Source organism: Polistes dominula, unplaced genomic scaffold, assembly GCF_049000335.1.
Source record: "Polistes dominula isolate Pdom_NZ unplaced genomic scaffold, Pdom_raw_medaka contig_77, whole genome shotgun sequence".
NCBI lineage: Eukaryota > Metazoa > Arthropoda > Insecta > Hymenoptera > Vespidae > Polistes > Polistes dominula.
The window spans coordinates 3,407,076-3,424,920 of record NW_028301152.1 but is presented as its reverse complement, the minus strand read 5'-3'; the positions used below and the strand labels follow the sequence as shown (position 1 = coordinate 3,424,920).

At 31.2% G+C, this 17,845-nt stretch overlaps 1 protein-coding gene across 2 annotated transcripts in view; it reads left to right on the top strand.

Annotated features, from left to right (window-relative positions):
* Positions 1-17,845, top strand: part of Trim9 (E3 ubiquitin-protein ligase Trim9) — a 102,640-nt gene that overhangs the window by 64,630 nt on the left and 20,165 nt on the right. For both annotated transcript variants that reach the window (XM_015316564.2, XM_015316563.2), the window contains exons 3-4: positions 15,790-15,885; positions 17,319-17,712. In XM_015316564.2, coding sequence (XP_015172050.1) covers positions 15,790-15,885; positions 17,319-17,712 — 490 coding nt within the window. The remainder of the gene's footprint in view (positions 1-15,789; positions 15,886-17,318; positions 17,713-17,845) is intronic.

Sequence of the window (17,845 nt, the reverse complement as noted above, 5' to 3'; positions counted from 1 at the left end):
CGGATTAAGTCTCGCTTACACTGTCCACGTAACGAATCTGGATTTCATTAGGTGTTCGCAATTAGCGGAACAGTGCTAGCACGTCGCAGGTGAACCGCATTTTTTCCTGCTAATTTACATGTCGGTTTTATAACAGCTTGATTTTTTACACACGAAGCTTTCATTTTCTTTCTTTCTTTCTTTCTTTTTCACTTTCTTCTCCTGATATCCCTTTTTTTCTTTTTCATTCTCTTTTCTTTTCTTTTCATTCTTTTTTCTTTTCATTCTTTCTTCTTTTCTTTCTTTTTTGCCTAATTCTTCCATGGTTCGCTTCGCCACACTTAACGCGCCATGAAACGTAATGGCGAGGCTCGAGGTGTAGGAGGAAGTGATAGAGAAGGAAAAGAAGAAGAAGGAAATAAAAAGAGAAAGAGAGAGAAAGAAAGAGAGAGAAAAAAAAGTTTAACATAAGTACCGCTCGTCCTTTTCACTATGACCACTACAAAAGCACCCCAGTGGAGTATCAAGCGAGTTTCTAATGAACTTCGAGAACCCTTCGAACTATTTCACGTTGGACATTGTAAAACTAGTTTGAAACCATGCTAAAATTTTCCTATGCCAAGGTAAGTTCTAATCGATTCTACGTTGCTTGCTGAACATTTTTTTAAATCATTTTTTTCTTGTTTTTCTTTCTAGAACTTCATATTTTTTCAAAGTATATATATATATATATATATATATATATATATATATATATGACAAATCAGAAATTGAGATAAATAAAAGAAGAATCTTCATGAGAACTCCATCTTTTTCAATATAAATGCTCATTAATTATTCGTCGTTCGAAGGTACAATTAATATCAACCCTGAATAACAGATAATTAATATCAACGTGATTTATCACGTTTAACGAACATGCCAAAGTACATATTTCTCACGTGAAACGAAAGATTAGCTCTTCGCATCGCTAGAACGATTAAAACAAATCGGTCCTGGATTTATCATCAATCACTGCAGAACGTAATAAGTAACTAACTTACACACGCAATTGGAAATGTTCTCTCGTGTGAAATACTCATGGTAAATTGTAGGAATTATATCAAGGAGTTTCTATGTTTTCGATAAGTCTCGCGTAATAGAATTCCTTTCATTTCGAAAGACGTCATGTGTGGATGATCGTAAAATTATGGTTTAGCATAAATCGATCATGACAATTCCCTTTCTCTCTCTCTCTCTCTCTCCTTCTCTCTCTCACAAACACTCTGTTTAATAGAAACCTATTTGCGAATTCTATTTGCCAGGTGTTAATTGAGCAGCGTTTCTACGACATTCCAGCCAGATGAGGATCCTCGTAATAGCAAATATACGAAAGAGAGAGAGATAGTGGGATACAGAGAGAGATAGAGATAGAGATAGAGATAGGAATGCTCAAACGTGGTTTCAGCATATTATCACGATTATCTTCAAGGAAATCGTATTCCTACTCGACGTTATTCGGGTCGAAAGAGCGAACGATATCACGGCTAAAACGGATAGTCCTCGGGAAGAAACCATCTTCGCAATAACCACACCCTTGGCAGTATAGTTAATTTGTATGCGTAGTCGTGAGGAGGTAAGAGGGCACCCTCGTTTGCAGTGGATTATATGTAAATTGAGTGACTTCCTACCTATACGTCTATCTCTCTTTCTCTTTTACGTGTATTTAGGTATATACTTTGTACTTGCAGTAAAGGAATACGTATATACACCGTATAATATTTGTGCATGGCAGCGCAATATTGTGTGTGTGTGTGTGTGTATCTGTCTGTGCGTGTGTGTATTGCAATTTTTTCTTTTCTAATTTTTTTTTTTTTCGTATTTTAAAATGCGACCACTCGGTAATTACCTACGCGTTATGATAATTTGAATCCACGAATTAACATCCTGTATGCTTCCACGATATAAATTTCTACGTTATATTCCAAAGCGTAATTACGAGTCACAGGAAAGAGCTTGTGCTGTTTAGCATGATTAAAAGGACATATATATATATATAAAATAAAAATAATTTCATAAGTTTTGTCGCAACAGTCGAAAATTGATCAAGATTGATAGACAACATTTCACACGAATATGTACACACATATATGTTTTATCAACATAGATACAGATATGTAACGTAAAAGCTAGCAGCATATTCGCGTGTTCATGTTTTACGAACTTTCGATCGAACGTTGCGGCTAAATACGGAAACGTAAATAACGAAAAGCTGATAAAAATTGCAGATACGTTTGTCTGCTCTGCGTGAGTCGACTCGAATCGAGTTCTCTTTTTCTTCTTTTCTTTCTCCCTTTTCTCTATATCCCTATCTTTCTCTCTCTTGCTTGTATTCGTCCATTCGCCCAGCAAACAAAGTTCGTTTTATAAAACACGACTCGTACCCATCGGCTCATCGAATGCGGTTTTTTGGTTCGTATTCGTGATCGAACGGAGATAGTGCGTTGAAAGAGAGAGACAGAAAGAGAGAAAGAAGGTGTGAGAGTACAAACGGCGTGATTTAGCGAAGCCCATATCCGAAGAGAAAGAGAAAGAGAGAGAAAGAGATATGTGTAACTCTCGAACGATGGGTTTCTACGACAGCATCGTCGAACGTCGAAGCTCGTTGGATTTATAAGTCGAAAATGCAATGCTTCCCACCTATCACCCATGCTTGATACTCCCTCGCGCCGATATTCGAGATTTATCGATTCCCCTGAGGGAAAGAGAGAGATGGTAGAATCGAAAGAACGCAGTATGCAACGATAAAAATATCACCTGATATGTTGTATATATTCTATGTACATATACAGTATGGCAGTTCTTTTTAACCGAAAGCTTTTCGAACTCTTACATTTTTTTTCTGATACGTAAATTTAAAAATAGTGTTAAGTATAATACATAATATATTGTTATACTATATACTATACGATTTAACACTGAATGAAATAATATCAAAGATTTTTTTAATCGTATGACTGAGCTTTTATTTTGCAATATTTTGGAATTTTCTAATTCACTTTATTATACGGGGTATTCTTCGAGTTGCTTTTGACCAAACTGTAAAATTATAAATATTGTTTATGACAGTTACGGCTTACTTTTTTTTATACTATAATGGAAAGCTTATAACTGAAAATAAAAACAAAATACATTAATATTTATTCTTTCGTTTAATTTTTCTATTTTGATAAAAACGACTTTTGGGAGAGCCTCTGCATTTGAATTTTTGAAAGTGAAATTGTAATGTCAGCTCATGTGTATATTCATGTGCGTGTATTATTGTATGAGAAAAATTTAAATGTCCAGATGCACGTCTCTTTGAAATACGAGATATATTCCTTTTCTTTTTCTGTAACTCAACGAATCGTATGAATGAAGGAAGAAAGAAAAACGAGTGGGAGGGACGTTGACCCACATCGATTATCTCGGAGTTCTGGAAGCAGGAGAACAAGTCTAAGACCAAGTTGCTTATAAAAACAGTAGACCGCAGGTGTCTTCGTTTTGTTTCCAAGAAACCGGTCAAGGAGCGTGAGGTAGGACAGATGTCTCCCGATTGAGAAACAACATGGGAAGATCAGATTTCAACCTCTACAGAGAAATCTGAAAGAGATATTGTATAAAGTGTTATTTTATTAAACAGCTTCTAACGGTATGTTTTATACGTAAAAAAACTACATCTTACCTATTATATTTCATATTTATCTAAAAATAATATATGTGCATGTGTAACATAATAGAAATATGTTTCAAGTAAAAGATAACTTCTTGAAATAACATTATTTGAACTATTGTTACTAAAACGTTATTCAGATATATCAATAATTTAAGATTATATCTCATAACGATATAAAGATAATGCATTACGTATCAAAAGCCGATTAAGAAGTTTTAAATTGTCTGCATTTCTTGACTGGTCACCAAAAAATAAGCTTTTCATTGATTTTGGTTTTTGACCGATCAATTAAAAAATGGATTTCAAACCGATTGATATTTACATCTTCTCACTTAATTCATTTCTGATAGACAATGCGTTTATAACAACAATAATTACTTTTATAATTTTATTATTAACCCCTTAAGTTGCACGCTCGAGTTAACTCGAGCGGCGTTGTATTCTATGCTGCTATACAAATTTTGATTCATTTTGTATTTTTTTAATTTTTTGCTAAGACAATGTTCTAAATTTTGTTTTTTTACATACAAAAAAATTAATTTTTTTTGGCCGGTTTTTTCAAAAAAACTGTCCGGTAAGGGGTTAATGCAAAGAAATTTTATTGTAGTTGTAGTTTATTATTCTTTGTCTTTTTTGCATTACAATGAGTATAAAATATTACAAAAATAAATAAATAAAATAATTTTACTGATATATTATAAAAGAATTTATTTCCTAAGAAATCATATTTAAAGATTCAATGATGTGTATACAAAATGTTTTTGGATGTGAAAATATCGTCATTCATAATTTGTCTGTATACATGTTCGTAGTAATAGTAACCAAAAGAATTGTTTAGATCGAATCAGTTATGCAGGTTGTATAAATTTCAAGAACTTATGCAGGTTATCGTGTCAATGTATCTTTTAATGAAATTAAGTCAGTGGGTCAATGTAAACACCTTTTATTTACATATATGAGAACATCTCTGAGACTAAAAAATTATAAACATTTCCAATGTACATCGTTTTAAAGAGCAGATCCCCTTCTATTTGGTTTTTTAATTATTTGTAATCATTTACTCTAAATAATTTTTAAAAATAATTATTACTTGAATCTACATAATCAGTGCGTTATCTTACAAGTAAAAAATGTATAATTCGAATTATTTTCATTGTTTTTAATACATTATTTGGTAAATAATTTTCCATTTTTTTTTTAATTGTACGATTTGTATAATATAAAATATTATACAAAAATCTTTCTCACTTTTCAACGAGTTTTTGTTTAATTCTCTGTATTATTTTTTCATTTTTTCTTTAATTTTATTAATTATATTATAGGATTATTAATAATATTATTTATTATACTATAAGATACAATATAATATAAAAAATAATTATATATACGTATATTATAAATTAAATCTTTACACTTTTCTAGTTTACGAATATGAAAAATGTAAGAAGTAAACAGAAAGAAACTTGCTGGGTTCTATTAAAAAGAAAAAAAGGAAAGAAGAAGCGTCGTCATTTGTGGTTGATTAAAGGAAACCCAAATGTGTCTTCACACACATCTCGCAAGTACTAGTAGTATCACGATATTTCTCACCAACACAAAATGGTGGTCACGAGGTAAAAATTGGAAGGGTTCTTTCGTTCGTACAGCTAGAGGGTGCAATGGGTGCCGACGACGACGGCACTCGTTGCAACGAGGGAGAACAACGTTTTCGATGTGGTTCGTAGAAATATGGAAAAGAGAGAGAACGAGAGAAAGAGAAGATATAGAAAGAGAGAGAACGATGTTACACTCGACGCGATATGCTTTATGATTCTTTACAAGTCTGTTCACAGGCTGAAGCCGGCAGACGAGACAAAATGTCTGACGATTCTATGGATTCAAGGAAAAAGGATAAAAAGAAAAAGAAAGAGAAAGAGAGAGAGAGAGAGAGAGAGGGAAAGACTTATCGTTTCTTCATGTTTTTTTCTTTTCGTCTTATATAGTCGCACACCAGGATCAGCAAACTTTTCTCACTTTTATACAAGTACCTAGTAGCAGAAAGAGAAACGTTGAATTTTACTAAAATAATGACTATCTTGTAATTTAGTTTCTTTTTCTTTTCTTTTTAATAAGAAAAGGCAAAGTTTGTTGATGAGATTTATATCTGATGAAAATCTAATGTCAAAGTTTGATACCTCGTCACGTTCCAAATAAATCATAACAAATCACGTTCGGATGTAGAAAATTGAACAATTTAAAATGTTTTTCCCTTAATTTACAGAATAATGTCATTATACGGTATACGAAACTGCATAAAAAGATTGTAAACAACTGTGGGTATATTTGATTCTCTAACAAACCAAGGAAATTGCAATAAACTATTATACATAAGTAAATATGTTTGCACAAAATTATGACCAATTTTGAGAATTTCTTGAAATTACATGAAAATAATGTTATTATAAAGTACGGGCAATAATATTAATGTGAAAAGTACTTTTCATATTACGAAAGTAAAACTTGTAAAGATTTAATGAAAAATTGAACGAAACAAAATGATTTCTCTTACAACTTGAAATTTTATTTTCTCGATTCCTTTCAAAGCGAATTTTAAAAGAGACGAGAGGGCTGTTGTCTAATTCGAAACGAGGTCTAGATTAAATCTTAAATACCTCCTTTTGTAATCTTCTCTAACGCCACCCCCTCTTTTCTCTCGTAAGGATAATTCACGTGAATCTTGAATTTAAATTAGGCACCATAAATATTGCTTTATCTGCAACATGGCCGTTGCTTCGAATATAGCCGTAGGCGGGGTACCATTCAAGAAGCAACGAGCTTTCTCTCTCTTTCTCTCTCTTTCTCTTATGCGCCGGAAAGCATAATGGTTTTAAGCGAGAGTGTGTACGATTTAAAGGGGTGCCGCAAACATGTCAAGGTGATGTTTAGTCGAATTTTCACGTTAAAACTGTTAAGTACTCTCACTTGCAAAGAGAATCTGGAAATTTCCGTATACACCAAAGTTTGATAATTATTTAAATTATTAATAATACCTAATTAATAATGTGTACTAATAATGTGTATTAATAATAATACCTAAATTTCATTAGGTTTTTTTTTATATATTATTTTTATTGTCTTATACACGTTTGTTAAAATTATTTTTGTATAGTTTACTTTCAAACATAATACGTACGTAAGTGTTATATTGTATACGACACGATGAATCAAAATAATTTTACAATATAATAAACTTAAGTACATTTCTATCCCTTTTGAATAATTTATTGCGTTTGTAATAATACAGATATGCCTGAAAAAAAAATAATCGATAAGAACAAATCGGAAGAAACTTGTCGTGTTTGTGAAAGAAACAGATCTATCTCATAGGATATGCGTGTAATTCGCTCGTAGCGTGCAGATCGTCTGCGGTGTGTATTCATTGGTTAGTGTATAGTACAACGACGATGCAACAACGATGCAACGACGATGCAACTGTAAGGGCTGCTAGCTAGGGTTGAGACGACATCGTATTTACGTAGGGTCGTATCCATCGAGCCACCGCCCTTCGCGTGTGCCGTCGTAAAGGGGCTGAACGGGAGACGCCGAATACGAAGAGAATGCGAAAGAAAGAGATGAAGAGAGAGAGAGAAAGAGAAAGGGAAGGAAAGGGTGATTTTACTCTCACTGCACGAACGAAGGGTGAATCGCACTGGCTGCGACTTCACGATAACAACGACGAGGAGAATGGTCTTACGTTGCGTGTCTCTCGCACTTTTCCTACGACGTCTCATGAATTTCTTCTATCTTTCTTTATCTCTTTTTCTAATTGTCTTTCTATCCTTATCTTACTTATTTTACGGACGATCAATTACGTATTTCATCATATAAAAAGCTTCACACATACACACACACACACACTTGTTATTGTTCATAATCTATTCGGTTAATTTTTCATCGATTTTTACCTACATAAGAAAACATCGAATTACATAAAATACGATCATAAAAGATTATAAATAATATTTCATCTATTACTAACATTTAATTGGGATTACATTTTTAACTTATCCTGGTACTTTGAACTCCGCTCGAGTAAATTTAAACTCGATGCATCATTTACTTCTTTTCATTGAAGAATATATATTTAGAATTCTTATTCTTTAGTAATTGCGTAAAGCACATAGATTATTACTTTAAAGTATTATATTTTTGATAAATTAGCTCACCATTTAAAAGATTTAGCAATATTTTATTCGACGATCATACCTATATAAAAAATAAATCATCTTTCGATTATAAATCGTGTAGATTATAGAGAGCATTAATTGGAAATCAAAATTCGATAAAAACCAATTAGTTAGGGAATGTAAACGCGATGAATCCAATTTATGTTTTTCTATATTACTTTATATGTAATTGATCATTTGTTTTCGTTGACAGAACAGCAAACAGATATTTTGCAGAGGATTCTAGATAATTATTTATCTTTATTGACTCTTTGTTATCTATTAACAATATTTGTATTGATTTATTCGTATTCCTGTTATTAATTGCATGCATTAGTAATTACTGATCACGTTCTCTTATTTCAAGCCATTGCACTTTCAAACCTGTTATGACAAATACATGAAATTGTTTTTATGATTGTTTTTAATTTACATATAAATATAATATATAAATATGTATACTGCTTATTAAAATATAATTGAAACTTGCGCTGTTTCAAATAAAGTCGAAGTCAATCATCAAACGTAACTCTTAAGCATTACGAAGGAAATGACGTATACGAATGGTGTATGTGTGTGTGTGTGCAAATCAACTAACATAAGAGATAAAAAAAGGAACAAAGGGAGGATCTATGAGAAAGGCGATCGTTATCGTGAATGTCGAATTAAAAATAATATAACGTAGTGCATAATAAGATGATTATTATACTTGGCATCGTTATATTCTATCTTCTTACTTCGAGCAATAGTACATTTCAAGGACGAAGATTCTACAGTTAGACCTTCATGGTGACTTCTTCTCTTTAATAATAATGAATAATTACCTGAAAGTAGAAGATAACGAGGTCGTAGTTTCGCATTTTTTAAATCCCCCCTTTCCCCTGTGGAAGTAGCTAGGACACGGATGAATAAATCTTGCTTATAAAACGGCATGACGGTTGCTTTATAAGGTTGATTTATTTACGACATAAAATTATGAATATATAATGTAATATATATATATATATATATATATATATATATATATATATATATATATATATATATATATCTAGAAAGAAGATGGCCTTTATCATAACAACTTTATAAAATGAGACATTATTTTCACAATTATAAAATTTCAAAATAATTGACTCACGTCCTCGCGCACTTAATAAATTTCCTTTCAAATTATCCGTCGAAGATTCAAAGTGACGACGTATGATTATGCGTTTAACTTTAGGAAAATTAGTACAAAGAAGAAGAAAAAAAACGATAGACAAGAAAAGAGATTTTGATTTGCCGTTTATTTTCTCGATATTTGTAGAATCCCTCATTCTCTCGTTACAGTCACGAATAATAGAATATTATTGAGGATCGTTCGTTCACAAGAAAAAATCAATAGCCAAACAACTGTGTATATATTATATTGGCATCGTGCTTTTTACAAAAGCATCGTATAAGTTTAATGGTTTCCTTCTTCACAATTTTATATGCAAGTTTTTCTATTTGGTCTTCTCATTTTGAGGAGTCATCCTTATTGCGATTCATCGACAAGGAAAAGGCCAGTAAGCATATTGATCTAATTGTAAGCGCTCTCGACTTCCGTAATTATACCAGCCACCAACTGGCTTGAGGATTCGATTCGGTACGTTGTGCTTAATTAACAGACGTAACAATGAGCGTGTTTCGTTGTAATTGTATCGCTACGTAGTCTGTGTTTGTTGAAGTTTCCAAGAGAAAGAGAGAGAGAGAGAGAGAAAGAGAGGGAGAGATAGTGAGGAAGTGGAATAGAAAGAGGAAGAGGAAACCATCGAGTTTATTCATGGCCGTTTGAACTACTCGACTGGCAAAAAATACAAATCAAAACTTTTCTACCCTTGTCCTAAGAGATTGAGGCTAAAAAGCAAGACAAACTCTTGACTTTCAACCCTTTTCTCTGTAATTTCTTTTTTTTTATTTTCCTTACTTTCGCATTTTTCGTTTCTTCGAACAGTGATATCCAAAGAACCACCACCGTTTCTTTTATTTATTTATTTTTTTTTTTAATAATAAATTTAAATCTTTGCTATTTCATTTCACTCAAGTAACGATTGTACGAATTGTAATATATAAATCATTTATGTGCATTGATATATGCATTCTTTTGTTTATATTTTCTTTTTCTTATCATTAGTTAAAGTGGTAGTTTAATTGCTAATATTAGATGGTATAGAACCGCCGTTAAATGTGCCGTAAATCAACGCCAATTTCGTTAGCATACAGGAATATTCCCCGAGCTACAGAACTCGAAGTAATTAATAATATAGTATTAAGAGAATGACTCGATAAGAAAGAAGCAACGTCAGGAACAATTTTGCTGCGAAGCTAATAATCAATAACGAACGATTTGTTTTCAAATATTCTCTCTCCTTTCTCTTTCTTTATCTCTCTTTTAAATTCCAAATCTTTTCGAAGAGGTAAAACGCATTGCATGAATTATTGCATGGATAACTTTTTTTTTTCCAAGCATTACGATCATTATCGACATGAAGTATAACCGGCAATTTATCGATTCCTCATCGACTATTCTTATTAACTTCATACAGAAAGTATAATTTGTCAGATTTCTTCAGATCATGATACTTAATTTAGCTTATATTTTTATCACACAATTTTACAATAGTTTATATAATTGGAAACTCGCGTTAAGCAAAGATTACCTGAAAGATTTATGCTTAATGTCAATGATACGAATACGTATCGAATATATACCACGTATATAAATATGCATTTGTATATTTACATATTGCACGGTGTACGTTCAATTTGACAAAAAGTTTTCTTGACCAATTTACGAGCTAGCGAGTCTTAAAAGAAGCTTGAGTTAAATTAACGAGCATTATTTTACTTTGGTCGGTTGGTCGTAAAATTTATCGATCGTTTCGCTTAAGAGGAGATTACTTCTAGGAAAGAAATGAAATAAGTCGTTGGAGAGGAACAAAGAGAGAAATAGAAATAGAAATAGAAATAGAAATAGAAAGAAGGCAAGAGAGTGAGAAGAGGAAGAAGAGGAGGAAGGGGGGTTTTAGGGGGAGTGAAATAGATAAAAGACTACTCGTGAAACAAGGCAACAAGAATGTCTCTACGAGAGAGAGAGAGTGCCATTTCGATGTGATAGAACGACCAGAGTAATTAATAACAATGGCCAGTACGTTTAAAGGGAATGGAAGTAGGGAGGGAGGAGCCACACCGCGTCGAGAACAATTCCGTGGCATTCTATTAACCGGCCTCGTGATTCGACTTCAGAAACTTAGGAGGAAAGCTGCGGAAATTACGGTGCGCAGAGGGGCCGGCGTTAACTCGAAAGGAGTAACTTAATTACCCTCCAGCACGAATGCCTGCCTAGCACGAAGTTTCCGTTTTACGTGTGTGTGCAAAACCTATGTATATATATACTATATATAGTATATATAGTATATAGTATAGTACGTATATGTACATATATACATAGTATAGTACATATATGCTACTAATTATAAAAGTAGTTGATCAAATAATAAGATCATAAGTCAAAAAATAGACAAAAATTGATTTTACTATTTACTTTTTATTAACATTCATTGAATTATAAAAGAAATCATAAGATAAATTTATCCAATTGTTTAATTTATATATATACATATATATAATTATACTCTTATATTTTTAAACGTATATATTATCTTGAAAACAAGTTTATAGAACCTGTGTCCACTTCATGATATAAATTGAAATAGGTTTGTCATTAATCCTAGATGTATTATCAACGATATCTTACCTCATTTAGTTGATGGAAATCTCGTCGTTGAAATTAATATTCCTGTCAAACAAATTTTTCTATCGTTAAATGAACACTCAATCATTTCAATCTTTATCTTCTTTTTCTCTGTTTTAAATTCTTATTTCGTATCATGAATGACAGTATTAGAATAAATTAAATATAACATTTGTTTATATTAACATTTTACGTGACAGATATAAGTGTATATGAATCATTCATAGGGTAAAATTTGTTTAAATTTTATTATCGAAGTACTTGATTAATATTTATTTATTGTAATCATTAAATGAAAACAACGTTTATCGTTGTTCAATAATAAATGATACAATAGTTTATTATATATTATTTTATGAATTTTCTCTATCATTTGTTTCGTAGAATTAATCGATTTAGCAAGTAAATAAATCGTATAATCGATTGAATCAATCTCGAGGAAAACTATACATTTCATTGATAGTACAAAATAATAGAAAAGAGTGGAACTTTCAAGATATTCTAGTAGAGGGAGAAAAAGAAGGTAATCAATCGAGACTTATATTCAGCAAGGACTTTCAAATGATTCTTTTTCATTCACTCGAAATCCCCAGGAGCTCTTTTCATGCTAATAAGATTTCGTCAGCCGTCGACGAGTGAAGAGGGCTCGCTTAAAACGAGAAAGAGAGTGATAAATAAAGATAGATAGATAGATAGAAACAGAGAGAAATAGTAGAAGAGAAAGAGGGAAGCATGTTAGGTTGCAACGCAGAATCCAAACGGACATAAAAGTAGTACGTGCTATAGGATATTTTTGTTCCCGTACATACACACACATATATATATTATGTATATGTATAAACACATACATGCACGTACGTCCGCACACACATATATAAGTACATACGTGTCCTTCCATGGGACTTTAATTTAATATTTTACTTTGTGCTTGAATGCGAGAAGACACGTGAGAAAATCAAACTCGACAATGTCACCAGAATTTATAGTTTATTTCTAAATTGGCTAATGGATAATATTAGTTTGGTACGATTTTAAAATTCTTCTAATTAGTATAATATTTAAATAAATGTATCAGATGATTTGATAAGTAATCTATTTGTTTCGTAAAGTGGAATAATTTATTTTTACTAATTTACTAATTTTTTAAATTAAATTTTTTGTTGAAAGTTTAAATATTAAAATAAAAAGAACAAAATAAATCTTATTTAAATATGATTTAAAAGTTGATATATATATATATACAAGTGTATTTTTAAAACAATTTAATATCACCGGAAATTTATTTTATTACCTTTCATATTCAGTTGCGAATTCTCACAATTACCTGAAACTTTAATTCGTACTTTTGGCATAAGGGTAAATTATATAGTATATATCATGCAAAGTTATAAATTACTGTTTTTTTTTTTAGAAAAGACATTAACGAATAAGTTTGATAAATGATAACTAACAGATGTGTTTTACTTCTAAATTAGCGGTATGACGTGGCCCTTTGTTGTAAATATAACATTTGATAATAATCAGTAAAGATAATAAGTTATCGACCATATTTGATAACCATCGAGTCAGGAGTGTTTTCAAAAGGATAACGTTTTGTATGGATTTATCAGTATACCCTCTTGGAGCACCGTTCAGTGAACCGTGCGATCACAATTATATAATGCAATATGCACGAGGGGAAGTGCGTAATGACGCACGCACGTGCGAACGCTCGCACGTGCTGTGATCGTGTCTTTCTATGTGTTCGTTTATGAATGCACGAGTCCCATAGTTCGAACCTCGGTACTCGCCAGGTGTGACTATTTATTCGCTAAATTTTAACTCGTTGAAAATTAGCCAGATTATTTGTTAACAGCTTTGGAAAAGCATTAACGTAACGATCATTTTCCTAATCACGTTATACGTTACATATAAAATTATCTTACACTAATAAATATATCCTTGGAATTGTTCTTGTTTTTTTTTTTTATTTACTATCATTATTATAATTTAATTCTAATATTTCTTAGAAAATATTGAACTATTAATCACATGTATTATATTATTTTTAAAGCTAATTTTAGTTAGGTGAATGTCAGCATTGCTAATTAGCTAATTTAATATTCTATTTTTATAGTATGCTATTATATTTTATAAAGAACGTATTTACAAATGTACATTTTTTCTTAATAAATGGTTTCTTTTTGTCTATCGTATGATTGTTCTCTTTTGGAGCTTTCATAAATCGCGAGAACCGTCCGATTTGAAAGAGTTTCTTTACTACAAAGACTGAAATCTTGAGGCTCGCCCAGATTTTTCAATACGTGTTTCGAGTACAAAGTATATACGATGGGAAAATCAAGTAACATGTCCATCCTATCGAGAAATTTAAATTGACGATTCTGGGCAAGCATTGAACGTGACGTATACGTGAATGGCTTGAAGAAAAATTTCGTATTTTCTCTGAATATTTATGTATATAGAACGCTCGTTTTATTAATTTTTCATAAAGTATCCTTAGATAAACTACCTTACCTTTGTTTTGAAAAGTTTGAACTTATCGAGTAACACAGCTTTCGTTCTTTGTTTAAGCTTATTTCGAAGGACAATGTTCTTTCTTTGTTTTAAGCTTGTCTCGAGGAACAAAAGCGTTTTCATCGATTCTTCTTTCTCTCCCTTTTACCTTCGTCTCATTTATGACACACGTTCGTTGTGTGTTATCGCACCATGTGAATAAAATGCGAATAAAAGAGAACAAATATTTTTGACATAATAAGAACTGCTGCTATTACCATCGAGAGTCTCTATAATAATAAATTGATCGATGAAAAAATTCGTAATAAAAATTCTATTCCAATTTATGATTCAGTTTGAAAAACCACTTTATTCGTTTAGCGTAACCTTAAAGTAATTTTCCTTTCCTTTTCCTTTTCCCTTTTAGTAACGATAAGATTGCAAATTTTCAAGACGGCTTGCTATTTTCTTTTTCTTTTCCTTAATTTTTTCTTTCTTTCTTTATTTCTTTCACTCACACTCCTATCATTTAACGTCGTTTTTAAGTAAAAGCATACTCCGTCAGGGAGAGGGCAACCGCTTGAAACGAATTAAATACTTTGCCAATGCAATTAGATTTTCTTTGAGCGTACTTAAAAAGCAACTTAGGAAGATATATCATTAAAAGTTTCGCTTTAAGAATACGCTAATTTTATTTCTTAACGTTACGCGTATCATATAGGAAGCAGGTGACTGGTTCGGATATGTCACAAGGACCTTTTTCTTAATTTTTATATTCGCCCATTAATATGGTCTTGTTTAATTAATTCTTCATAATGGCCTCGATGAATTATGCATTGAGAGGAAAACACGAATAATTTCTGTATTTTCCGTTCCGGACGTTCCGTTTTGTTTGACGCAATTTCATTAGCGAAATTAATATGATATATGTACAAACTCCGATTTTATTGAATTTGTTATGTATAAATATAAATCTCATTTATTTCAAAATCATACCATTATAGGGGGAATGCGAACCGTCAAATTTTTAATTTGTTAATTTGATTTTAACTTTATTCATTATAGAGAAAGAAAGAGATATTTATATAATATTAAAATAATATTTATATTATATGTAAATATTTTTATGAACAATATTTATGATCTTTTATTTCTTTTTTTTGTAAATTATAATTTTTCATCAATTCAGACAATAAGAATGTTATAACGATCACGAAAGATTCATACGTCGAAATTATTCACCTAAGCTAGAAGCAATCTTTCTATGCGCTTTAAATCACATAATTATATGCACGTCGCGCCTGTATAATGGAACGAACGTGAAAAGCATTAAGCAGAATATTGGAGTAGAATACATATACATACATATATACGTATTTATGAATATATATATATATATATATATATATATATATATATATATATATGAAATTTTTCACACTCGTGTGATGTGTTTTTCACGATAAAATCGTTCCACCGTATAAAGTATTTAAAATCAGTTCGTCGTTGCGTTCTGTTAAAAATCTCGTTTCTTTTTGTTTGTAATAAATAATAAACAATAGAAAATAAAAAATAAAGAATAAAAAAAAAGTACGTGTTCTCGTTTATTAATGCGTTTTTCGTCATTCTCGTTGATGTTTCAGACGGAATTATCGCAGAATTTACAGCAGTTATCGGAGCGTGCTCGTTCCACGACGGAATTCATTCAGAGGCTCAAAGGAATGACGGACAAAGTACACGTGAGTACATCTTTCTATATCATTTTAGATTTAACACGAATACTTCAGAGAAACACATATTTACATTTATTTATGTAGGCATACAGTATATTACATCTGAAGAAAGGGGAGAAAAGATAACATTGGAAGATAAGAGGATAGCAAACTCTTTTACTATTATTATTATTATTATTATTATTATTTTATTATTATAATATCTAATCTTTCTACATCAGAAAGTTTACTACTTACTTGTACAAGAAAATCTGTAACTTATTCAGAAAGTTAGTCTCGATCTTGTAACTTATCATTTATTATTGACAATGAATCACAGAAATTGTTTCATTGATTTCTTACAAATGAATATGAAAGAGTTTTCGTATGTTTGTTTTGCGATTGGATTATTTTATAATAAAAACAAAGATAAAAACAATGTTGTTATTGTTTCATATATAATTCAATTTAATAAATAATCGGTTATGATTGAATAATAAATTAATTGCATTAAATATTATCTCGAATGAAAAACAGACAGATCGAATTTTATTTTTACCTTTTAAGATAAAAAAAAGTTATAATTTTTATCGCAAAGCATCGATTCGCATTTTATTAGAGGTTAGTGTACCGTGGAAAAAAAAAAAAGAAAAGTAAAATTGAGAATACCGAGCGACTTGAATCCGGATTGTAGAGTCGCTCGATGGGCAGGCAGACTGGGAAGTGTGGAGAAAGAAGGAAGAGGAAAACGGAAAATTTAGTTTGCGCAAATGGAGTCGGCGTACTTTTCTCTTATCGAGTAAACACAGCCACCCGTTCGATTTTCCACCGTCCCTACGGTATTTTAGAAGAATCGCCTTATAAGTTTATACCGCTTTCAATCGTTCTACAATTCCTATGGATAAGGATAAACGTTCTAAAGCGAGTAAAATCGTTTCATCGTTTCTTTCTTCAGTAAGCAATCGCGAATTAAATGAACAAAAAAAAGAAGAACAAAGAGAATTAATTTATACTATTAAAGGTATATATCCCAAAAAAAAAAAAAAAAAAAAAACCAATGCGAAGAGCAATTTCTTTTTCAAGTTTTATGCGATGCAAAAAATAATTCATTAAAATCCTTTGACGTTACGTAAAAGGTTAATATTTCCTATAGCTTTTAATTTTTCGCCACGTCCAATTATTTTACTATACAAGTCGGTAATGTAGAAAATACCATAGGGATTATTAAATAATATTTAATTAGCCAATATTATAGAAATATTGTACATTATTAATTAAGGGCTATTACAATTTATAATTTATCTTCATTAACGATAGATATCGTTCACTTTTCAAATATACATAAAATGACATACAAACTAAGTAGACACGTCAATTTTTTGCATAATAAAATTATAATATATCACACACTGATTAAAATCAATTTAAGAAAGACTAATAAAAAAAAATAAATTTATTAGGAAGAATGCGTAGCACTGGAAGAAGAAGTAGAAGATCGTGTTGCAAGTTTGGTGAGCCTTCTCCAAGCAAGAAAATCACGACTGATCGAAGCTGCGCGACAAACCCGTGAAGCTAGGGTTCGTTCATTGAGGGATCAGGTCACAAGATGTGCGACTCACCTTCAAGCAACGACAGCACTTCTCACATTTTGCATAGAGGCTTTGAAGGAGACAGACAGCGCAGCTTTTCTCCAGATAGGTGGAATGTTATCCGTTAGGGCTGCCAATGCTGCAGGCTCTTGGGGTGGTGCTGAGGGTGTCCAAGAGATCGCTCGTCTTCCTCTTCTTGATCTCACTTTAGACGATAAACCTTTGAGGCGAGCTATCGATCAACTCACCTTCGTTCAACTTAAACGTAAGTATTTGATTTTTATTTCTTCAATTTTTTTCTCTTATTTTTTAATTTAAAAAAATATCAGTCGTTTTATTATCTTTATTAATGATTATCATAAAATGAGATCTATTATTATAAATTGCAAGTAATTGTG